The sequence below is a fragment of the Mustela putorius genome, unplaced genomic scaffold (assembly GCF_011764305.1).
Source record: "Mustela putorius furo isolate JIRA1106 unplaced genomic scaffold, ASM1176430v1.1 tig00003853_pilon_pilon_pilon, whole genome shotgun sequence".
NCBI lineage: Eukaryota > Metazoa > Chordata > Mammalia > Carnivora > Mustelidae > Mustela > Mustela putorius.
The window spans coordinates 50,743,841-50,769,640 of NW_025422005.1; the positions used below are offsets into that span (position 1 = coordinate 50,743,841).

Below are 25,800 nucleotides of genomic sequence, written 5' to 3' on the forward strand. Positions count from 1 at the left end.
TTCAAAAGGTCTGAAATTACACAAAATATGTTCTCCAACAACAGTGAAAGCAAACTATAAATTAGTAACAGAAGAAAATCTGGGAAATTCATAAAATGTAGAAGTTACCGCAAACTCTCAAATAACCAATGAGTCAAAGAGGAAGTAACAAGGGAAATCAGGAAATAGTTAAGATGTATGAAAATGAAAACACAATATCCCAAGACATATGGGATATCACTGAAACTGCTCAGAGGAAATTTGTATCTATAAATGTCTATATTTTAAAAAAGAAGAAGAAAGCTCTCAAATCAGTAATTTAACCCTACATTTTAAGAAACAAGAAAAAAGAAAAACTAAGACCAAAGCAAGCAGGAGAAAGGACTCAAAAACAAAACAAACAAACAAAAAAAAACAGCTGAGGGACACCTGGGTGGCTCAGTCAGTTAAGCATCTGCCTTTGGCTCACGTCATGATGTAGGGTCCTAGGATCAATCAGGCTCCCTGCTCCGTGGAGAATCTGCTTCTCCCTCTGCCCCTCCCCTGCTTGTGCTCTCTTACCCTCTCTCTGTTGAATAAAAAAAAATAAGATCCTAAAAAAGAAAATGACAACAGCTGAATGGCAATAAATGAAATAGAAACTAGAAACACATCAGTGAAACAAAAAACTGGATCTTCTAAAAGAAAATTTTAAAAACGTTAGCTAAATGGATAATTTAAAAAATAGGAAAGGCTCACATTACTAAAATCAGGAATGAATGAGGAGACATCATTACAGCTCTTAGAGAGAAAAGGGATTATATTACAATATTATGAGTAACTGTAGGTCAACAGTAAGATAACTTGCACAACATGAACCAACTTCTAGAAAGAAATACAGTACTGAAACTGATTAAAGGTGAAACAGAAAATATAAAAAGATCTAATTAGTTCAGAAAAAATTTACCACAATAAGGCAGAGCCAAGATGGCTTCACTAGTGAATTCTTCCAATTTTTCAAAAACCAAATACCAATCCTTCACAAAACCCTCCAAAAACCAAAGCAATAATTCACAACACATTCTGTGAAGACAGTGTTACTTTAACACCAAAACCAGACAGAGATGTCATAAGAAAGAAAAACTGCAGGCCAATATCCCTTATAAATATAGAAGAAAAATATTAAACAAAATATTGAGAAACATATTCTAACATCTACAAAAAACTTGCATACCATGACCAAGTAGGACTTCTCCCAGAAATGTAAGATAAATTTAACACCCAAAACCCAATCAAATAATGCAATACACCCTACTTAAAGAATAGAAGACAAAAACCATACAAGTCAACCCAAAGGTAGAAAAAGCATTTAACAAAATCCAACATTCTTTCATGATAAAAAACACTCAAAAAGTCAGGCATAGAACAGAATTTTGCCAATCTACTGAATTATATCTATAAAAAACCTACAGCAAATATCATACTTGATAATAAAAGACTGAATGCATTCCCCCCCAAGGTCAGGAACAAGAAGAGGATATCCACTTTTCCCACTTTAATATTGTATAGGAGGTTCTAGTTAAGATCATTAAAAAAGAAAAAAGAAATAAAAGACATCCAGATTGAAAAGGAATCAGTAAACCTTTTTGTTATTTGCAGATGACATGATCTTGTATAGAGAAAATTCTAAAGAATCCAGAAGAGAAAAAAGACAAACTTATTAATAAACATGTTCAAATAGTTTCAAAGTACAAGATCAATATTCAAGTCAATCAATATTCAATACAATATTCTATACACAAGAAACGAACATTCTAAAAATGAAATTAAGAAAACACTTCCATTTAAAACAGCATAAAAAAACTAAAATATTTGGGTATCCATTTAACAGAAAAAGGATAAGACTTGTACACTGAAAACTATAAATGTTGGAAAAAATATTAAGATCTAAACAAATAGAAAAACATTCCATGAACTGGAAGACTTAATATTCCCCATATTGATTTACAGACTCAATGTAATGCCTATCAAACGTCCAGCTGCCTTTGTGCAGAAATCAACAGTTGATCCTAAACTTCATATGACACTACAAGGGTCCAAAATAGGCACACACACAAAAAATCTTTAAAAAAGATAATAAAATTGGAGGGCCGCTCTCTCCACTTTCAAAAATTACTGCAAAGCTAAAATAATCAATATGGAATAGTATTACCATAAGCTTAGACATATAAATCAATTGAATAGAATTGAGAGTCCAGAATTAAACCCACATATCCATCATGAACTGATTTTTAACAAGAATAGCAAGACCATTTGCTGGAGAAAGAACAGGCTTAGCAAATGGGTGTTGGGACAACTCATTACCTACATAAAAAGAGTAACGTTGGACCTCTACCTCTTAACATGTAACTTGAACTGAATTATACCCAAATGTAAAAATTACACCTTTAAACTCTTAGATAAAACATATAGGTAGATCTTCCTGATACTGGGTTAGGTAATGCTTTCTTAGATATAACTCCAAAAGCACAAGCAACAAAAGAACTGAGAAATGAAAATTCATCAAAATTTAAAATATCTGTGCTACAGAGAATACCATCAAAAAAGTAAAAAACAAACAAACAAACAACAACAACAAAAAACCCCACAGTCTGGGAGAAAATGTCTGCAAGTCCTTAATTAGAGAAAAGATTTGTATCCAGAATACCTAAAGAATTCTTAGAACTCTAGGACAAGAATATAAAAGAGCCACATAAAAAATGAGCATCTACTAGATAACAAGACAAAACAGACATTTAAAAAAAAAAAAGGGCAAAGGATATGACTACATCTTTCTCCACAGAAAATATACAAATAGCCAGTGCAAAAAATAACTCTCAAGGTCATTAACAATCAAGGAAAGGCAAATCTAAACTATAATGACAAACCTCTTTACTTGTACTAGGATGGCTGCAATCATAGGGCCAGATAATAAAAGTGTTGGTAGAGATATGGAGAAATTGGAGCCTTCACACACTGCTAGTAGAATTTTTAAGGTTGCAGAAATATTGGAAAACAGCCTGGCAGTACATCAAAAGGTGAAATACATGGGCGCCTCGGTGGCTCAGTGGGTTGAAGGCTCTGCTTTCGACTCAGATCATGATCCCAGGGTCCTGGGATCGAGCCCCACATGGGGCTCTCTGCTCAGCCGGGAACCTGCCTCCCTCCTATCCCTGCCTGCCTCTCTGCATACTTGTGATCTCTGTCTGTTAAATAAATAAAATCTTTTTAAAAAAAAAGTGAAATACAGAATTATCATTTGATCCAACGATTTCTAATATATAAAGAAATGAAAACATATGTCCACACAAAAGCTTGTACATAAACTTTAACTGCAGCATTATTCATATTAAACAAAAAGTATAAACACATAAACAACCCAAATGTGCATCAATGGATGAATGGATTAATAAAATGTGGTATATCCACACGATGCACTATTATTTGGCAATAAAAAGAAATTTAAATACTGATGTGCTACAACATAGACGAACTTTTAAAACATTATGCTACGTGAAAGGAACTAGTTACGCAAAGACTACATATTGTGTAATTGTACTGATATGAAATGTCCAGCATAAGCATATCCATACAGAGTAAGGAGTTCTCAAGTTATTTAGGGTTGGGTTTGGGGACTAGGAGAGAATGGAGTTACTGCTAATGAGTACAAAAAAGTGCTCCAAAATTAGACTGTGGTGATGGTTGCAGAACCTTGTGAATAAAAAAAAAAAAATGAATTATACACTTTAAATGGGTGAATTGTGTGGTATATAAAGTACATCTCAATAAAACTGTGGGGAGTAAAAGCAAAAAAAGAAAACCTTTTCATACTTCAGAACACTGCAAGGTCTACAAATAAAACAAGTCTATATAGAAAAAAGAAAAAATTATACATTTAGGAATATTTTATATAAAACACTCTTACCTCCAGTGCTTATTTCCACCTCTGTAGAATCTCTTTCCAAACTCCCCGCACTGCTAACAATATTCATTAAATGGATTGCAGTCCAAGCAAAAGGCATGCGATATTTCCCAAGTCTTTGACAAAACTGATCGGCTTGACTTCTCAGCTTCTCCAGTTTTTCCTTATTCTGCAAAACAAAACTTTATACATTATATAATTATGCTCAAAAGAAATGAACTAAAGACTACTTCATAATACATAAAAAGATGGGGTAAGAATTCTCCATTCTCAACAAAAATGGAAAAATAGGGGTGCCTGGGTGGCTCAGAAAGTTAAGAGTCTGCCTTCGGCTCAGGTTATGAGCCCAGGGTCCTAGGATTTAGCCCCACTGTGGGCTTCCTGCTCAGTGGGGAGTCTACTTCTCCCTTTCTCTGCCCCTGCACAAGTGCTGTCTCTCTTGCTCACTCTCTCGCAAATAAATAAAACCTTCTTTATAAAAAGATGGAAAAATAATTTATACCTTTCAGAGGTATACACTATTTATCTTAACCACTGAATAATTTCGACCCATTCTATAAATATATATGTAGAGTAAGTCTTTTAAATTTCTCTTTGTGATTATCTCACCTTGTTCCTAGGAGAGAAAGGAGAGCAAATGCCAAACATGTTTATGTATTATAAGTACCATTTTATGAAAAGAAGTATAACCATGTTCTACTCAGTAACTCCTAACTATAAAATAATTCAAGATTGGGACGCCTGGGTGGCTCAGTTGGTTGGACGACTGCCTTCGGCTCAGGTCATGATCCCGGAGTCCCGGGATCGAGTCCCACATCGGGCTCCCAGCTGCATGGGGAGTCTGCTTCTCCCTCTGACCTTCTCCTCGCTCATGCTCTCTCTCACTGTCTCTCTCTCAAATAAATAAATAAAATCTTTAAAAAAAAAAAATAATTCAAGATTATGGACTTACTAAATTGTTATTATTCTGAAAAAGATGGAAGCAGCTGAGCCCTTTGGAACTAATCCTTAATTTATGGAAAGAAAAGGAGTAAGGTATGGTGAGACTGGGGAGCACAGACAGGCTAATAAGCCAAGAACTGTAATAAGAGAAGTAAAGAAAAAATTATTACAAAGGGACCAAACCCCAGAAACAGACTGATGGTCCAAACAGTACATGCCTATCAGGAAGATATCCTGAAGCTGGCCCAACTTTTAGGCTATCCCTGACACAAACACTAAGGGGGCCTGTGATAGCCAACCAATGGTCTAAGAGTAAAAACCTACACCAAATCTCTTATATGCTCTTTCCATATAGGATGTATACTCTACCATAGTCCTATCTTGAGATTCAGGTCTGGGAAAAGAGGGAAGGATAACTAAATGGTAGCACTGTTTCTTCCTATCTATTATACCTCCAAAACAGAATCTTGCTTTAGAGACTAGATATCCACTGTACTTGATTCTATCAGCTTATATACGTATGTAATAGGTTGCTATTATAATTATGAGCTCCATAAAACAGGAAATTAAATTAAAAAAATGACAACCTGGGGAAAGCCAGAATACATTAACCCTGATTTCAACCAGCTAGCCAGGGATAAGAGAACATTATCATGTACCCAGGTTAACCTTGATTAGCAGAAAAGTCTCAGTTCTTATAAATTTCACAGACAGAAAGCAAAGCATATTTTAGATTTTGGTAATTTGTCCAGTATTCCTCAGGCATAGTCTCCAGGCTATTAAAACTATTAAATCATGTGGTCAAAGATCTAAGATCATCTGTTATTCTTTTTTTTTTTAATTACTTAAGAGATTTTATTTATTTATTGGAGAGAGACAGAACAGGAGCCGAGAGAAGGAAAAGCAGGCTCCCCATTGAGCAAGGAGCCCAATGTGGGACTTGATCCCAGGATTCCCAGGATCATGACTTGAGCCAAAGGCAGACACTTAACTGTCTGAGCCACCCAAGCTCCCCTCATCTGTTATTCTTGTGGCTAATTCAGGGTATCTGAAATTTGGTACCAACTTTAATATAAATTATTCTTGTTTTATAAATTGATTCAAATTCTACAACATAGTGGTCTGATAGCAAAACAAATTGCATTTTCTATTTTTACCATATTTCTTAATTATCTGCAACTAGACAGAGCTCCAGAATACTGGCGTCTTGCTATGAAAAGTTTTACTATCAATACCACTATTTTATAAAAATATCACTACTTTTAAAAACTTTCATTATTTAGGAATTAAACTATATTAACTTTGTTGTCTCCAAGGGGGGGGAACACGTAAAGAGTAAATTAGTTTGCAGGTAACAGAGATTTTAAATAACAACACAGCATAAGGTACCTGGTGGCTCAGTTGATTTAGTATCTGACTCTGAATTTTAGCTCAGGTCATGATCTCAGGGTTGTGAGACTGAGCCCACATTGGGTTCCATTCTGGGTATAAAGCCTGCTTAAGATTCTCTCACTCAATTTGTCCCTACCCAGCACCCCTCTAAGACCAAAAATTAAAAAAAAATAATAATAATAATTACAGCATATGACATAAGCTCGGTGACAACGGAAATAAAAAAGAAAGTAAAAAAGTGGGTAGGCCAAAAGAAAATGATGAATTAGTAGTGAAATTCCTTAATATACTTTGTATAGTATTCTCCCAAATAACAACTTGGGAAATCTGAGGATGTTTAGGGTTGGACTCAGGAGATTGGGGGGAAATGGGGAAGGACTATATGACTATAAAGGTGGAAAAAATGAGATGCATGATAGTCTACCTTTGTGGCATCTGCTTCTTTGAAAATCATGTATGGCTCTGCACACTCTCCGATGTCACCCTGCTGTAGGACTTTTTCCAGCTGTCAAAGAAAAAAAAGTAAAGACTAATTAAGCCAAAAAAAAAAAGAAAAAAGAAAAAAAGAAGGGAAATAAAAAGAAAGAAGAGTTGGGGGGGAAAGCAATCAGCCTGGAATGCAAGGATGGTTCAATATAAGAAAATCAATCAACATAATGCACTACACTAACAGAATGACAGAAAAAAAAAAAACACACGATCATCTCAGTTGATAAAAAAAAATAACTGGGCAAAATCCCACACCCTTTCACACTAGGAATACTCAACAAACTAGCAATACAAAAAAAGCTACCTCAACATAATAAAGGCCATATATGGAAACACCACAGCTAAAATGATATTCAATGGTGAAGTTGTTCCTCTTACATCAGGAGCAAGATAAGGATGCTCACTTTTGCCAATTCAATTCAACAAAATACTGGAAGTCTGAGCCAGAAAACAAGGAAGAAAAAGAGAAAAAAAATGAGTCCAAATTTGAAAGGAAAAGTAAAATTGTCCCTGTTTACAGATAGGATCCTTTGTTCAGAAAGTCCTAATATATCACACACACACACACACAAAATGGTTGAACTAACAAATACAGCAAAGCTGGAGGATGCAAAATCAAAATGCAAAAACCATTTGTATCTCTATATACTAATAATGAACAATTCAAGAAGGAAATTAACAATTTTATTTACAATAATATCAAAAGGAAAAAAATACAAGTATCTTCCGCTTTTAGGAAGCTTACATTATGCCACTCTTTTTTTTTTTTTTAAGGATTTTATTTATTTTATTTGACAGACAGAGATTACAAGTAGGCAGAGAAGCAGGCAGAGAGAGAGGAGGAGGAAGCAGGCTCCCTGCTGAGCAGAGAGCCCGATGCGGGACTCGATCCTAGGACCCTGAGATCATGACCTGAGCCGAAGGCAGCGGCTTAACCCACTGAGCCACCCAGGCGCCCCAGCCACTCTGCTTTTACAGAAGACCTGTATTAATAGTTGTTTTTGCTAACTGAAAGAGTTTCACTTCTATAAAAAAAGGCAACAAGTAAAAATACCATTCAACATTTGCTTTGCAGTTGCCAGGTATACAGGCAGCATACACCCTGAGGAGCAAGAGTGGGGCTTTCCAGCTCCCTCCCTGGACACTCCACTCAGCATCTCAGCATCAAGCTGCCATAGCTTTGAACTGTGTCAGTGAGTATCTGTGCTTTATCTCCATTTATTTTGTGCATTTGTTGGCAAGATATGTCTAAAGTCATATTTGTATATGGGTCAATTTGTATCAGGAAAGTGTGAGAGAGATTATTTTTGGGGCCAAATAAGGATGAATAAACCATTTTAATCATGTGAAGGAGTATGACATGACAACATACATAAAAGAACAAATTAATGCTGCACATAATATGGAATACTCTCCCAGACATCATATTGAGTGAAAAGCCAGACACAAAAGCCTGCATATGATACGATTCCTTTCACATGAACTTCAAGAAGAAAAGCCAGCAATGGTAACAGAAGTTAGAATACTAGTTATCTGGTGGAAGGGCATGGGTAGTCACTAGAAAGAGAAACACAAGAACCCTCCAGAGTAATGAGGTAACAGAAATACCGTATGTCTTGAGCTGAGGAGTGATTATACAGATGAATACATGTGGAAGAATTTACCCAACTGTTTACTCCAGATTTGTATGCTACAAAGATCTTACTGTAGATAGTTTATATCTCAGTATTTTAAAAAACCTGGTAAAGTAGCAAGTGTAACTAACTGAAACTTACTCACTGCTAGTGGGAATGCAATTATCACAGATACTTTGGAAATCCATTCGACAGCATCTACCAAAGCCGACATACAAATATTCTATGACTTGGCAATTCTACTCCCAAGAACAAAACTAAACAGAAATGAATACATGTCTATCCTCAAGAAATGCAAATGTTTACAGAATTACTGATAAAAACCACAAAATTAAATTAACCAAAATGTCAATCACCGTAAAGAGAATAAATAGTCATATAATACTATATAGCAATGTAAATGAATTTTTAAACTGGGGCATGGGGCGCCGGGGGTTTCAGCTGGTTAGGCATCAGACTCTCAGTTTCCACTGGGTCATGATCTTGAAGTTGTTGGATCAAGCCCCGTGCTGGCTCCACCTTCAGTGAAGTATCTGCTTGGGATTCTCTCTCTCTCTCTCCCTTTGTTCCTTCTGCAATTCTCACATACACACTCTCTCCCTCTCTCAAATAAATAAAATCTCTTAAAAAATAAAAACTGCTGCATAGAGCAGTAAGATTAATCACACAATCAAGTAGCAAGTCACAAAATAAACATACTCTTGGATCCTATTAACACAAGTGAATACTTTTGGGGGAGAAGTAAGGGAGTAGTGAACAGTCTATGGGCAGTTTCTGGGATTCTGGTTAACATTTTGTTTCTTAACCTGGGTGGTAACATAATGTATTTATTTGGGGATAGTTCATTAAGCCATACATTTATGACTTTATAATACTTCATTAAAAATTTTAATTAAAATAATTTTAAGCTTATTTTGTTATAGTTACCTTACTGTAAACGCAAGTTGGGTTTTTTTTTTTTTCCATCTATTTGCAGGTTTCTTTCAATAAGCTTTGTTTTTATTCTCTAAAAAAGACTAGTGCAGCTAAATATTTGCTTCTAGGATTGATTATTCATTGTAGCTAAGACCTATTTTAACCTGAATTCATAGCAATGTGACCACAAAGTAGGACATTATTCCTATGGGTAAACAGGATTCATTTCATGACAATCCACTTTATAACCTTATTGTAAAATTCATTACCTTTTATGATAATTTTATAGAAATAAAGATAAATGATTAATTTAGGCTTCTCTCAAGTCAAGGTCAAGTTATGGTAAATGATTGTTCAAGTTATCCTAAGCTAAACAGCTTAGTAACAGAGAGATTTTACAATTTGTAATCCTTATTCTTTTTTTTTTATTTTTGTTTTTGTTTTTATCTTTCTAAGTTTTTATTTATACTCCGTTTAGTTAATATATAATGTAAGAGTAGTCTCAGGAGTAGAATCTAGAGATTCATCACTTATATACAAAACCCAGTGCTCATCCAAGTGCCTCCTTAATATCCATCACCCATTTAAACCATTCCCCTGCCCACCTCAAATTCAGGAACCCTCAGTTTATTCTCTACAGTTGAGTCTGCCCAATGGTTTGCTTCTCTCTATTCCCCTCCCCATGTTTGTAATTCTAATTCTTAACTGGCTGAAAATCAAATCATACTGCTCCATAACCTTGATGATTTAGATATTCATATTTATATAATACAAACACTGAGTGATAAAATCACAGTTAGGTTCCTATGACAGTTAATTTTATATGCCAGCTTGGCTAGGCTATCATGCCCAGTTATTTGACAATCTACATGGTGCTGTGAAGGTATTTTTTTTTTAGAGGTGATTAGCATTTAAATCAGTAGAATAAAGTGGACTACTTTCTCCACAATGTGGGTGGGCCTCATCCAATTAAAAAACCTTAAAAACAAAGACTGAGGTTTCCCAAAGAAATAATTCTCAAGTCTGCAACAAAGAGACACTGCCTGAGGGCGCCTGGGTGGCTCAGTAGGTTAAAGCCTCTGCCTTTGTTTGGCTCAGGTCATGATCTCAGGGTCCTGGGATAGAGCTCTGTATCAGGCTCTCTGCTTAGCAGGGAGCCTGCTTCCTCCTCTCTCTCTTTGCCTGCTTCTCTGCCCACTTGTGATCTCTGTCTGTCAAATAAATAAATAAAATCTTAAAAAAAAGAGGCACTGCCTGAATCTTCAGTCCGCTGTCCTGGGGAATTCAGACTCAGAACTACAATAACAAGGGTGTCTAGGTGGCTCAGTCAGTTAAGCTTCTGCTTTCAACTCAGGTCAAGATCCCAGGGTCCTGGGATCGAGTCCCACTTCGGGATCCCTGCTCAGCAGGGAGTCTGCTTCTCCCTCCCACACTCCCTCTGTACTCTGTCACTCTCTCCCTCAAATAAATAAATAAAATCTTAGAAAAAAGACAACAATATCAACTCTTACCTGAACGCCAGCCTACCACCTTCCCTGACACATCTCAAATTTGCCAGCCCTCAGAAATACATGAGCCAATTCCTTAAAATCAATCTCTCTCTCTTTCTGAGTGTGTGTGTGTGTGTGTGTGTGTCTCCATCCTACTCATCTGTTTCTCTGGAGAATCCTAATAGAGCTCCCACTCAAAAAAAACTTAGGAAGCACCTATAGTGCACATCCAATATGGTGTTAATAAACATTAAGATGAAAAAATAAAGATAAAATCTTTGCCCCTAAAAAGCTTGTGGTATTAATAGAAAGACAAGTGCACAGACACCACACAAACTAATATATTTAACCTTATTCTCACCTTTATTACAAGAAAAACATCTTGTGAAGGATAAGTGATAGAAAAAATAGCTGATCTTGCCAAGGTGGTAATGGCAGCAGGTGGTACATGGGGACGTAATAACCCTTTCATCTGCTCAGAATTAAGGTCAAAATAAAAGTTTTCTGAAATCTAAAAAAAAATTCACATATTATATTTAAAATATGTACATTTTACAAAAATCAAACATAGTTTTAAAACACTATAGATATTAGAACATTATACTAATATAAAATTTATTATATATTTCAATGACCAATCTTTACATATCTAAATCAAAGCAAAAAGAAATAGACAAACTATCTGGGACATATAGAAGAAACATATTCTAAACAACTATATCCCTAACCTTTCTTATTAGAAATGTAACTTGCAGTAAAGTACACAAAGAAATTACTAAGATGAATTACCTCAAATTGAGTCTTTAAAAAATTATATAAATAACGTTTTAGCAGATTTGATTTAGCAAATACAAGCTGCTAGTGCAGAATTCCAACACAGAAATTTCTAATATATTGACAGCAGAGGTCATTGAAAGTACTTAGATGCTACTACACATTAAGGAGCCCTACAATATAAGTTAATAAATGCTGTATGAGGGGTGCCTCAGTTAAGCATCTCCCTTAGGCTCAGGTCATGATCTTGGATCCTAGCAGTGAGCCCCACACTGGGCTCCCTGCTCAGCCTGGAGCCTGCTTCTCCCTCTCCCTCCACCTCTCCCCTCTGCTCACTTGCTCTCCCACTTTCTCTCTCAAATAAATAAAATCTTAAAAAAAGAAAAAAAAGAAAAGCAGTATGAGATAGGCCCCTGGAGAAACTCCTAAAAGTAATAAAGATATGATGGTAAAACTAAAGCAGTATTTAAGACAAAAAATTTCAAGCACACGTAAATGATCTTTTAGCTAGAATGAATTTTAAAATTGCATCAACCAAAATTCCTAATGATTCTAATCCTTTATACATTGTTGCCTAAAATGCCTTTCTTATATTAAATTTTTCTTAAACTAAAAGAAAGCTGCTTCTGCCACCTCTTTTTGAAACTCTCTCCTTTAAATAAAAAACTAGGTATCAACTGAACTATTTTATACTAAGAAAATATTAAACAAGTCTCAATAAATTAAATTTCTATTTTCTTCTTAAAAGATATGTTTAACAATTCTCAAAAAATTTTAAGTTATCTTACAAAACAAATTAAAAACAAGTTTCTGAAACCTAGAATTGTGACAAAAGACTATATTCAAACAATATACCCTTACCTTTTTCTTTTCCTTGACATCATATAAGGCCAAACTTGCAAAAATGGGTTCAATTTCAATTTCAAACCTTAAAGAAAAAAAAAGAGTTTAACCTTTCTTCATCTGTGCTATAACATCTATGCTACCCCTTCTTTCTGAAACACTTTTCCATGTATATCTATTGGTCTAAATCAACCATTACCTCCTCCAGGGTAATCCCATATATTCAATGTAAAAAACAAAAACAAAAACAAAAAACTAAGAAAACAAGTAAAAAAATTTCAGAGAAAAACAAGAGCATACAAAATTCTACCACATGGCAAGAACCAAAATAAACAGTTTCAGGGCCTATCCATCTAGATTTTTGTCTATGTATAAATGCACTTGGTGAATGAATTTTTTTTTTAAGATTTTATTTATTTATTTGACAGAGAGAGATCACAAGTAGGCAGAGAGGCAGGCAGAGAGAGAGAGAGATGAGGAAGCAGGCTCCCCACCAAGCAGAGAGCCCGATGTAGGGCTCGATCCCAGGACCCTGAGATCATGACCTGAGCCAAAGGCAGAGGCTTTAACCCACTGAGCCACCCAGGCGCCCCTTGAGCAGTGATTCTTAACAAAGGACAGTTTTGCCCCCAAAGGGATATCTGGCAATGTCTGGAGACATTTAAAATTATCATCACTGCAGGAGCATTACTGGTATTTAATGAGTAGAGGCCAGAGCTGCGGCTAAACATTCAACATTATATAGGAGAGTCCCTGACAACGAAAAATTAGCCAGACAAAAAAGTCAATAGTGTCAAGGTTATAAAAACCATGTTCTTGGGAATGCAAATTGGTGCAGACACTTTGGAGAACAATGTGGAGATTCCTTAAGAAATTAAAAATAAAGATTCCCTATGACCCTGCAATTGCACTACTGGGTATTTACCCCAAAGACACAGATGTAGAGAAAAGAAGGGCCATCTGTAGCCCAATGTATATAGCAGCAATGGCCACGGTCGCCAAACTGTGGAAAGAACCAAGATGCCCTTCAATGGACGAATGGATAAGAAAGATGTGGTCCATATACACTATGGAGTATTATGCCTCCATCAGAAAGGATGAATACCCAACTTTTGTAGCAACATGGACGGGACTGGAAGAGATTATGCTGAGTGAAATCAGTCAAGCAGAGAGAGTCAATTATCATATGGTTTCATTTATTTGTGGAGCATAACAAATAACATGGAGGACATAGGGAGATGGAGAGGAGAAGGGAGTTAAGGGAAATTGGAAGGGGAGGTGAACCATGAGAGACTATGGACTCTGAAAAACAACCTGAGGGTTTTGAAGGGGTGGGGGGTAGGAGGTTGGGGGAGCCAGGTGGTGGTATTAGGGAGGGCACGTTTTGCATGGAGCACTGGGTGTGGTGCATAAACAATGAATACTGTTATGCTGAAAAGAAATTAAAAAAAAAAAAAAGACATGTTTCACACAGCTCATTTTTTTTAATCCTAAAAGTATTATCAAAGTCATGGGCTGCCTGGGTGGCTCAGTTGGTTAGGCATCTGCCTTTGACTCAGGTCATGATTCCAGAGTCCTGGGATTGAGTCCCACATGGGTTCTCTGCAGGAAGACTGCTTTTCTCACTCCATCTGCCTACTGCTCTGCCTGCTTATTCTCTTTCTCTCTGAAAAGAAAAAGAAAGAAGAGAGAAAGAAAGAAAGAAAGAGAAAAGAAAAAAGAAAAAAGTTATCTCCTTGCTGGAGATAACATATTTGCATTGGATTAAGAATTTAATGAAAGGTGATTCACAAAGATTTGGACAAGATTTAGGAAGAACTACAGAATGTACAATTCTCTGGGGATAACAATAGCAGGGAGTCATTACCAATCCTTGACCTAAAGACGACCTTGGAAGTGGAAGCCAAAACTTAAAAAGAAAAGATACATAAGGGCCTTTCACAGAAACCGTGGCTTTTTGAGAAGGAGATGACCAATTGATATAACCTAGCAGGGAATGAGTAAAGGAAATAAATACCCCTGATTTCACGCTCTTCCACCCTCTGACTTCCTGCTGATGCCTCTCAGCAGGACTTAAAAGCAGGACTTAGCAGAAGCCAAAAGAACAGGGATTTTGGTGATACTGTCTACACAGCTTAACCTCTACAAAGCCTACTCTGCAACCTCTTTACCACCTGTTAGTGTCACTCGCTCGAACTTTGACTCCAGTAGGTACGTGGTACCACACTTGATGGATTTTTTTTTAAGATTTTATTTATTTATTTGACAGAGAGAAATCACAAGTAGACGGAAAGGCAGGCAGAGAGAGAGAGGGAAGCAGGCTCCCTGCTGAGCAGAGAACCTGATGCGGGACTCGATCCCAGGACCCTGAGATCATGACCTGAGCGGAAGGCAGCGGCTTAACCCACTGAGCCACCCAGGCGCCCCACTTGATGGACTTTTAATATGCATCTCTTCATATAGTTATAACCACAAAGGTATCCTCTTTTGGGCCATTTTTCTATTTCTTATTTGACATTTTCCTCATCAATTTATACTTCTTTATGAATTCTGTATATGGACACTATGTCAAATGAATGTATTGAAAATATCTTCTCCTTTTGTATGACAGAGAAGGAGAAACAGAAATCCAACTGTCCTGCCAATTTATTAAAAAGATAACCTTCCCCACTGTCTATACAGTTGTTTTCCCTTATGTGCAAAAAGTGTTCCAAGACCCCCAAGGACGCCTGAAACCTTGTGGATAGTATTGAGACCTATAGATACTATATTTGTTCCAATACATATATAATCTGTTTTAAGGTTTAATTTATACTTTAGGCACAGTAAAAGATTAACAACAATAACTAATAACAGAATAACTAATGCAACATATTGTAATAAAAGATATGTGAATGTGGTTTCTCTCTCTCTCTCTCTCTCTCAAAATGTCTTATTGTACTACACTCATCCTCCTTTTCCTTACGATGGTATGAGAGGATAAAATGCCTGTGTATGACATAAAGTGAGAGGAATGACAAAATAGGATTAGGCTACTATTGACCTTCTGGCCATACCTCAAGAAGAATCACCATCTGCTTCTAGACAGCACCTGACCACTGGTAACTGAATCCATGGATAAGAGGGGGACTACTGTCACACCACTTAAATAGTAAATCAAAAATCCATAAACATATGGGTCTTTTTCTGGCTCTAGACCATTGGCTGGTTTATCTACTTATGTGTCCATGGTATACTGTCTTAATTATGTAGCTTCATATTAAGTCTTGATACCTAGTTTTATTTCATAAAGTGCTTCAAAACTGCCCTGTCTCCTTTTGGCCCTTTGCACATTCATATAAATTCTAAATTCACATAAAAATAAGCAAAAATGGATCAAAGGTAAAATAAATGGTTATTACTTATTCAAATAACCTATTTTGTAACTTAGCACCATAAAATTCATGTATAATAACTTTCTCTAAATACTCCTGAACAATATTTAGAGATCCATATTGTTAGCATGATGAACAAAGGCTGAAAATCCTGAGGGGAAAAAACAGTGTGTTTCACATAAGAGAGGCTCCTCCTAAAGCAGGACAATAATTTTTTCAATGAGATTACATAATTTGATTTTTTTTTTAAAGTTTCAAAGCCTCTTCCATTATACAAAGGGAATTAATTCCACAGAGGTTGTTTTCTTCTTTTTTATCTTTTCTCTTTTTAATGTATACTCCTCATAGGTTCAGTACATAATCTAAGTCAGAAAATTTTTAAAAAGCGTATTGTATTACTCCCATGCAATCAAACATATGTATGCTTGAGTTTGTCAGGAAATAGTATTTGAAGGATGTCTAGGTGGCTCAGTCAGTTGGGCATCTGCTTTCCTCTCAGGTCATGCTCCCAGTGTCCTGGAATAGAGCCCCTGCATTGGGCTCCCCACTCAGTGGGGAGTCTGCTTCTCCCTCTCCCCACTCTTGTGCACTCGTGCTCTCTCTCTCTCCCTCTTCAAATAAATAAATAAAATCTTTTTTAAAAATTAAAAAAGAAAAAAAGAAGAAATACCATTTGAGCATTAGATGCCCAGTGGCTACTAAGCTGCAAAAAGGCTGTTGTTGTTGTTGTTGTTTCCACTGTAAGTGCTCATTTATTTGAAATGTTGAGAATTCTGAAACATCTAAACACAGGCAATCTTTAATCACTCAGAGGCCTACCAAAACACACAACTAGTAAAATATTGGCTTATTCTTTTTAGGGTTTTTTGTTTTTTTTAAGTGGGGTGTATTTTTTCCTTAATTCCCCGAGAGGATGAACTGTTCCTGGAAGTACTCCAGTACTGGGTTGATGTGTGGAGTGGAGGGAGCAAGCAACCTATTCTACTTCCTAGTTCCAAAAATCCATTTAATATATCATCCTTGGCTAGAGAATACATCACATATTAAACTGATAAGAACAGATTTTAGTGTGGTGTATTTTAACACATTTGCTTCCATACAATTTTCAAAATACAGCTTTGAACAATTTTATCAACATGTGTGACTCTATTAGGACTTATAATCAATGTTGTCCAATAATAACGGCACCACAAATCTGGACTACATTGTTGCCTTGGAGTTTTTTGTCTTGAAGTTTTTTGAACCACAGAGATGGTACATGAGCTTATGGTTATGAACTCAAGAGGAGTCACTGTTTGGGTTTTGTTTTTTTTTTCCTGTTTCATATCTAAATTTCTCCCTGCTACAGCCAAAGTCGTAACAGATAAATATCTCTACCACCTACAATATTACTCCTATAGAATCTGGTGTTAGGTACTTATACAAGACTCTGTTTCTACCCTGTTTGAGTGCAAGCTCTTTCTCTTGTAAAGTCCATTAAAACAGGGTTGGACATGGTACGCCTGGGTGCCTCAGTGTGTTAAGCTTCTGCCTTCAGCTCAGGTCATGATCTCAGGCTCCTGGGATCGAGCCCCACATTAGGCTCTCTGCTAAGCAGGGAGCCTGCTTCCCCCTCTCTCTCTGTCTGCTATTCTGCCTACTTGTGATCTCTCTCTCTGTCAAATAAGTAAATAAAATCTTTTAAAAAAAAAAAAAACAAAACAAAAAGACCAGGGTTGGACAACAGCCCCAATGTAAAAATTCACTATAGAATGCTTACCCCTATGGAAAGATTTCCTACCATTATTAGGCTCCCAATAAATTCTTAGTTTTATAACAGCTTAGTTTTAATCCTTACTTTTTTATCCTGAATGTCTAGATTACTTTATTGCTGACTCACAGTCTTAATATTAAAAATAATTTTCTCATGCAGGATAAAGGAAGGTTAGTCTTAGAAAACAAATGTAAGAAAATGTATTTTCAAAAATGTATCAGTTTCTGTAATTGATGACTAAAATAAAACTATTATTTCTGACCCCTTCTGAAATCATAATGTGACTAAGTTCTTCCTTCCTTTAAACCTGGATTTTTCTTATGATAGAGAAATCACATGTATATAATTCTTGGTTCAGGACTTTTAGCAAGAGCTGAGCAAACTAAAACTAAAGATCAAAAAATTATGTGAAAACCCATTCTATATTTTATGCCTTTAAGGGAGAAATAATAAACTTAAAACTTTACTAGTCATTAAGATCATAAGTACAAAACCACAATGAGATGCCTCACATCCACTCTCATCAAAAAAAATAGATAATAAAAAGTGTTGGCAAGAATGTAGACTAGTTAGAAGCCCCATACATGCTAAGGGGGAATGTAAAATTGTACAGCTGCTTTGGAAAACAGCCTGGCAATTCCTCCAAAATTTAAACATGTAGTTAACAAATCAACCACAATTCTAATCACAGGTATATACCCAAGAGAAATGAAAACATAAGCTTGTATATAAATGTCTTAGCAATATAATTCATAATGGCTGAAAAGTGGAAACAACCCAAATGGTCATCAACTGATGAATGGATAAACAAAATATTGTGTATCCATCCAATGAAGTATCACCCAGCCATAAAAAGAAATCAAGTACTGATACATGCTATAACATACATATACCCTGAAAACATTACACTAAGTGAAAGAAGCCAGACCAAAAAAACATCATATACTGTATTATTCCATTATTGGGAAATCATTAAAATAAATAAATGTATATAGACAGAAGACAGATCAGTGGCTACTGAGGGCTGGAAGAACTGGGGGAAAATGGGGAAAGTAATGGATATGGGTTTTCTTTTGGGGATGATGAAAATGTTCTAAGATTGTGCTGACAGTGCACAAATCTGTGAATATACTAAAACCCACTAAATTGAACATTAAGCGAACTAAGTGAAGCCAATGGTGAACTACACTGGGTATACTTTGAGTGAACTGCAATGTATGATTATATTTCAATAAGGCTGTTATTTTTTAAAAAGTAGAAGTAACACATGCTCATCAAGTGATAAAAGGATAAACAAAATGTGTTGTATTCATAGTTTAATATTATTAGCTATATAAAAGAATGAAGTATTGATATACGCTACAACATAAACCTTGAAAACACTATGCTTTATAAACAAAGCTAGACACAAAGGACCACACATTATATAATTCCATTTCATTAATTATACAGAATAGGCAAACTTAAAGAAACCTAAAGCAAATTAGTGGTTGTTTGGGGCTGAGAGAATAGAAGTGACCACTAAGGGAACTTTTATGAACAGAACTGTGTCACCTGAAAATGTTTATATTGCAGCCCTAATCCCCAATGTGACTACATTTGGAGATAGAGACTTTAAGTAGATAACTAAGGTTAAATGAGACCATAAGACTGAGATCCTAAGCCAAAAAAGACTAGTGTCTCTATAAAAAGAGAAAGAGACCCCAGAGACACTCTCGTCATTCAGGAACAAAGAAAAGGCTACGTGAGGGTACAAAAAGAAGATAGCTATCTACAGGCCAGGAAGAGAGGCCTCATCAGAAATCCAATCCAACCAACACCTTGATCCTCAACATAAGAGTCTCCAGAAGTGTAAGGAAATATATTTCTGTTGTTTAAGCCACTCAATCTAGGGTATTTTGTTATGGCAGTCTAAGCAGACAAATACAGGTATGGAGCTTCTCTCTGGGGTGATGGGTATGTTCTAGAATTAGTCACAGTAATAGTTGTACAACTCTGAATATACTAAAAACCACTGACTTTAGCTTTCTAGAGACAGTGGCAGAGTAGGAAGACCCTAAGCTTCACCTCTTCCCATAGATACAACTAGATAACACTCATGTAAGTATAAATAAACCCACTGGTTTATTTACAAATAACAAAAAAACCACCCTAAAACTGGTAGAACAGACTCTCCACAGCTACTTGTAGAGAAGAGGCCACAAAAAGAAAGTAGGAAGGGCACAGACGAGGTCAGGAGCTAAATGGACCTGCAGGAGGGAGGAAAACAATAGGTGCAGAAAGGGGGGAAAAAACAAGACCATCAAAACAGGCACCCCAGACACAAGGAACCCACAGGGGTAAGACAAATCCCTATAACGTTTGGCTTTGAAAATCAGAGGGGCCAAATTTTACCAGTTCTTACCATCTGTGGGGCTTAACACCCAGAACTTTAAAAAAATCATCAGCTAGGCTTTGGGATGGCCAGGAAGGTGAAAGGAAACTGAGTCCCTGCTATTAATGAGACAACACAACAAAGAGTCCCTCAGTTTTTTTTTTTTTTTATAAAAGACTTAGACTTATTTATTTATTTGAGAGAGAGAGAGAGCATGCATGCATCCATGTGCAGGGGCTGGGAGGTGGGCGGAGGGGGGGAGACAGGGCAGAGGGAAAGGGAGAGAAAAACTTAAGCAGATTCCACCCTAGGAACAAAGACTCACTCGGGGCTCGATCCCAAGACCCTGGGATCACAACCTGAGCTGAAACCAAGAGTCAGTTGCTTAACTGACTGCTCCATCCAGGCACTCCAGCCCCTCAGATTTTATAACATAGATGTAGCAGCTTGAAAAATTTCTGGTGTGTGGGGTGCTTGGGTGGCTCAGTCAGTTAAGCATCTGCCTTTGGCTCAAGTCACAATCCCAGCATTCTAGGATCAAGCCCTGCATCAGGCTCCCTGCTAGCAGGGAGACTGCGTCTCCCTCTTCCTCTGCCCCTCCCTCCCACTCATGCTCTCTCTCTCTCAAATAAACAAAATCTTTAAAAATAACCTTAAAAAAAAAGGAAAAGAAAAATTTCTGATGTATACAAGAGGGAGATTTGTTTACAAATCTTGGAGCACGTGCAGGAGGTACAGGGATCACTAGAAGACCTCTCCAGGAACAAAGAAGCTGGTGGGTACCATTTCCCTCTCCCACCCCCCAGCCTAGATACCTGCAGAAACCAACACAGTGCCAACTCTCTACCTAACTTGCTAAAGGGGCAACATGTCTCTTCATTCTCTGGCAGACCTGCCCCCTAAAATATGCCCTTGGATAGAACCCACCCAAAGCAATGCCACAAGCCTGGTAGTGTGCAAAGAGCTTCAACAGAGGCCACAACTCCTCCAAAGTAACCCCTACACTGGGGAAGGGAAAGATAACCACACACACCAACTCCCCTGTGGCCCCAGCAGTGGGGCTGGGAGCAGACAGCTGGTCTGACCACAGGCCTCATCTAGCAACAAAAGCTTCTCGGGAGACAACACAAATTTATTTATTCTTCAAATAAATTTTCTGCTCTCTTTCCTCTCTCTTCTCCTTCTGGGGTCTCTTTGATGCAAGTGTTATTATGCTTGATGGCCCTACTGAATTCTGTAAGTCTTTTTTCATTTTTTATTATTTTTTTTTCCTTTCTTTTAAAGTGCCCACAGTTCAGTGCACTTCATCCCTGGCAAATGCCTAGTCTTACTCAACTTAAGCCCAAGGCAGCCCCAGGCTAACCCATTAACAACACGGGACCAAAACCTGCCCACAACAGGCAAAAAGAGTCTTGCAGATAACGGAACTGTGAACTGCATCACACCTCGGAGATCCCCTGAATTACTGGATTCTGGTGAAGAGGGGACAGTGCACTGCAGGGTACTATAGAACCCATTCTTCATGACACCACTACTTTCAAGAGCAGGAGATTTGACTGACTTTCCTAACACAGAGACAGACACAGAGAGTTAAACAAAATAAGGAGAAAGAGGACTATGTCCCAAATGGGGGGGGGGACAAAATCACAGCAAGAGAACCGAACAAAACTAAGGTAAGAAATACGCCCAATAAAGAATTTAAAGTAATGATCATAAAGATACTCATGGGACTCGAGAAAAGAGGGGAGGACCTCACTGAGACACTCAATGAAGAGACAAAAAATATAAAAAAAGAACCAAAGATGAAGAATTCAGTAACTGAAATTAAAAATACACTAGATGGGGTAAAGAGTGGACTAGAGGAAGTAGAAGAAGGGATCAATGACCTGGAAGACAGAGTAATGGAAAGCAATCAAGCTGAATAAAAGAAAGGAAAAAAAAATAATAAAAAATGAAAAAAGACTTACAGAATTCAGTAGGGCCATCAAGCATAATAACACTTGCATCAAAGAGACCCCAGAAGGAGAAGAGAGAGGAAAGAGAGCAGAAAATTTATTTGAAGAAAGAATAGCTGAAACCTTCCCAAATCTGGAGAAGGAAGCAGAAATCTAAACTGAGGAAGCACAGAGAGACCAAGAAAATCAACCCAGGAGGTCCATATCAAGACACACAGTAATTAAAATGGAAAAGGTAGTGATAGAGAATTTTAAAAGCAGCAAGAGAAAAGAAAACAGTTACATACAAGGAAAACCATATAAGGCTACCAGCTGATTTTTTAGCAGAAATTTTGCAGGCTATATTCAAAGTGATATATTCAAAGTGCTAAAAGAAAAAAAAAAAAAAACCTGCACCCAAGAATACTTTATCCAGCAAGGCCATCATTCAGAACAGAATGAGAATAAATATGTTCCCAGAAGACTAAAAGTTACAAGAACTCATCGCCACTAAACTAGCCCTACAAGAAATGTTAAAGGTGATTCTTTGAATGGAAAGGAAAGACCATAAGCAGGAGTAAGAAAAGTAGGAAGCACAAAAGCACTAAAATCAAGTATACTTATAAAAATCAGTTAAGAGACTCACAAAATAAACCAGTAATAGATATGCAAAAAGTAAAGAGAAAGGAATCTAAGTATATCACTAAAGAAATCCAGAAAATCGTAAGAGAAGTGAGCAAGAGGGGAGCCTGGGTGGCTCAGCTGGTTATGCAATCAACTCATAATTTTGGCTCCCATCATGACCTTCAGGTCATGAGATCAAGCCCCATGTTGGGCTCCACACTCAGCCCATGAGATTCTCACTCTCTCTCTCTCTCTCTCTCTCTGACCCTGCCCCCAATTGTGCACACACTCTCTCTCTCTCTCAAATAAATAAATAAATATTTACCCCCCCCCAAAAAAGAAGTGAGCAAGAGAAGAAAGGAAGAGAGAGAATATAATGCTAAGTGAAATAACTCAATCAGTAAAAGACAAAAACCAAATGATTTCAATGATATGTGGCATTTAATAAACAAAACAAATGAGCAACAAAAAGAGATAAACCAAAAAACAGACCTAACTGTAGAGAACAAACTGATAGTTACTAGAGAGGAGGTGGGTTGGCAGATGGGTGAAATAGATGAAGGGGATTACAAGCACACTTAACCATGATAAGCACTGAGTAATACACACAATTACTGAATCACTATATTGTATACCCCAAAACAGTAATAATGCCATTTGTTAACTATACTAGAATTAAAATTTCAAAGACAAATAAGTAAACCACTGACTTTTAAAAGGGAAAATTTTATATGTAAATTATATCATAATAAAGCTGCTTAAAAAAACAAAAGATCATAAGAACTGATATTAGCTGTCCTCATATTCAAAAGACTCAATACACTAAAACACTAACAAGTGTCTAGATAAATCTAACTAAATATATAATGCCCTGACTTTCAAAGGAAGAAAACTCTCCAATTTATCCAGAAGTAGAAGTGGTTTATCCCTATGAATTGCTGCTTTTAGAAAGTCTATGAATTGAAACTTCCTTTTTCTTAAGTCAGAACTACCAACTAACTATGATATTAACATGATATAAAGAAAAGAACATAGAGTTGCTTTTCTGTTAGTGGGTGCAAAACAATGAGCATGCCTGTTAACCTCTGTTAATATTTTAAAATCCTGGTTTCCTCATTTGTAAAATGAATAAAATATCTACCTTATACAATTACACTGAAGACAGGATGAATTAAAATAAGGAGAAATTAAAATAAGAGAAAGCACTTTGTGAAACAATATAAATTCAAGATAAATCATTTTGATGATGTTAGATCAGAAGTCACTTAACTTTTTTACATAAAAAAATATGTACTTCAGGGGGGTAGGAAAAGAATAAATGAAACAAGATGGAATCAGGAGGGAGACAAACAATAAGAGACTCTTAATCTCACAAAACAAACTGAGGGCTACCGGGGGGAGAGGGTAGGAAGAGAGTGGTTGGGTTATGGACATTGGGGAAGGTATGTGCTATGGTAAGTGCTGTGAAGTGTGTAAACCTGGCGATTCACAGACCTGTATCCCTAGAGCTACTAATACATTATATGTTAATTAAAAAAATTTTTTTTAAATATATACTTCAAAATCTTAAAAAAAAAAAAAAAACCCACAAAGCCTACTATGTAACAAATGTATAATCAAGAGAAAAGCTACTTTGCCTTTATAGTCCCCAAGCCAAGTAGAGCATCTGGCAAACACAAGATATATAGGAAATGCTTTTCAAGTTTTAAGACTAATTATATATAGCTGTGACAAAGAGTCATCTCCACCTGCGAGCCAAAAATGCTCTTAAGCTCAGCTTCATAGATTAGTTTTAATGCTTAGTAGTCTTTAAAATTATGTATAGAACAATACTTCTCAAATGGACACAAATAAAAGCATAAAGTCTATTGTGATTTTGTTATACTAACACTCAAAATGTTATCTGAAAAATAAAAGTTATAGAGTAAACAAAATGAATACTCACTTGAGTGATAAACATTTTACAAGAAGTCTTTGACCAAAGTGCTCTTTGGGCACATCAGGAACACTAAGTCGTTCTATTGGCTCTTCCTACAAATTGACAAACAACATTGAAATGAACATTCTTACCACATTTCAACTCCTGATAATTTTTTAAGAACCTATTTTATTAATCTAATACTCTTGAGTCTTCACAACTGAGTACAGAAAACAAGGATCAATTTACCCTCAAATAAGTCACTAGAATCTAAATGTGCTCAATTCACAGAAGTTACATTAGATTACATTAAATATATTCACTAAAATAAAAAGTATATTTCACTAAAATTATACCTATGTTTCTATTAAGTTTTATTCCCTACATTATTATATTACTGTATGCAGTACTCCCAAAATACCTATCTTAATAATCATCTGCTTCTTCATATCCAAGTATCTATACCTCATCTGGTGACGGGTGCAGAGCAAAGAGTTCCTTGTGGCGGTTTGATTTCCTTTGGTCATCATTCTGACGGTCTATTTCTTCATTGGGAGTTCGATCAAGTAAATTGGGAAGCAAAGCATCAGGAAGCGAATTTTTCAAGTCAAAAATACTGCAGGCCCAGCTACCCCTTGGAGTATCATCTATTGACATCGAACGTCTTTTAAGATCATCCTGTCATGCAAAACATTAAATATAAATATAAATATATTAATAAAGAAATTAAAAAATAAATTACTTTAAAATTATTTCTTTTAGTCATTTAAAAATAGAGACATTACTTGCTCATCCTGGTAGCTGTTGCCATCTGGAGCTTCATCAGATTCAAAGACCTGTTTTGGCAAACCTTTTTGCCTTTCTTTCTGTTTATCTAACGTATTAGGATTAAATCCTGTTCCCAATTTATGATACCTATTCAAAATAAAATAGTTAAGTAAATGTCAGTTTTTGGGAAACTTTTCATTTCATCATTATGTAACAAGCCAACTGTTCTCTGTATTATTTCTTTACATTAATAAGGATATATTCCAGCAGTTTTGATTGTGTTCAACACTGAACCAGAAGTTTAAGAGACTTCCATTCAAAGTTCCTTTACTCCAACTAGAGAGGAGATTAGGAAATTCCAGACATTAAGTCATATTCTCCTTCTTTCTACAACAACCATGTATATCTAACTTAAGTTGTACTTTCAATCCAGATTTTTTTTTTTTTCCAGTTAAAACAAAGGATGGGAAGCCAGGTTAAAGAATAGAATGAGACTGTAAATTTTACTTTTTTAAAAGATTTTATTTATTTATTTGACAGACAGAGATCACAAGTAGGCAGAGAGGCAGGCAGAGAGAGAAGGGGGAAGCAGGCTCCCCGCTGAGCAGAGAGCCCGATGCAGGGCTAGATCCCAGGACCCTGGGATCATGACCTGAG

At 36.4% G+C, this 25,800-nt stretch overlaps 1 protein-coding gene and 1 pseudogene across 14 annotated transcripts in view; both read right to left on the bottom strand.

Moving 5' to 3' along the window:
- The window catches only part of DOCK7 (dedicator of cytokinesis 7), a 221,160-nt gene that overhangs the window by 151,105 nt on the left and 44,255 nt on the right, over window positions 1-25,800 (bottom strand). For all 14 annotated transcript variants that reach the window (XM_045064651.1, XM_045064650.1, XM_045064649.1 and 11 more), the window contains exons 5-11: window positions 25,161-25,290; window positions 24,841-25,053; window positions 24,403-24,488; window positions 12,417-12,483; window positions 11,143-11,292; window positions 6,678-6,758; window positions 3,923-4,088 (exon numbers count right to left, since the gene is read on the bottom strand). In XM_045064651.1, the coding sequence (XP_044920586.1) occupies window positions 3,923-4,088; window positions 6,678-6,758; window positions 11,143-11,292; window positions 12,417-12,483; window positions 24,403-24,488; window positions 24,841-25,053; window positions 25,161-25,290 (893 nt within the window). The remainder of the gene's footprint in view (window positions 1-3,922; window positions 4,089-6,677; window positions 6,759-11,142; window positions 11,293-12,416; window positions 12,484-24,402; window positions 24,489-24,840; window positions 25,054-25,160; window positions 25,291-25,800) is intronic.
- LOC123387468 lies at window positions 16,681-16,860 on the bottom strand (annotated as a pseudogene).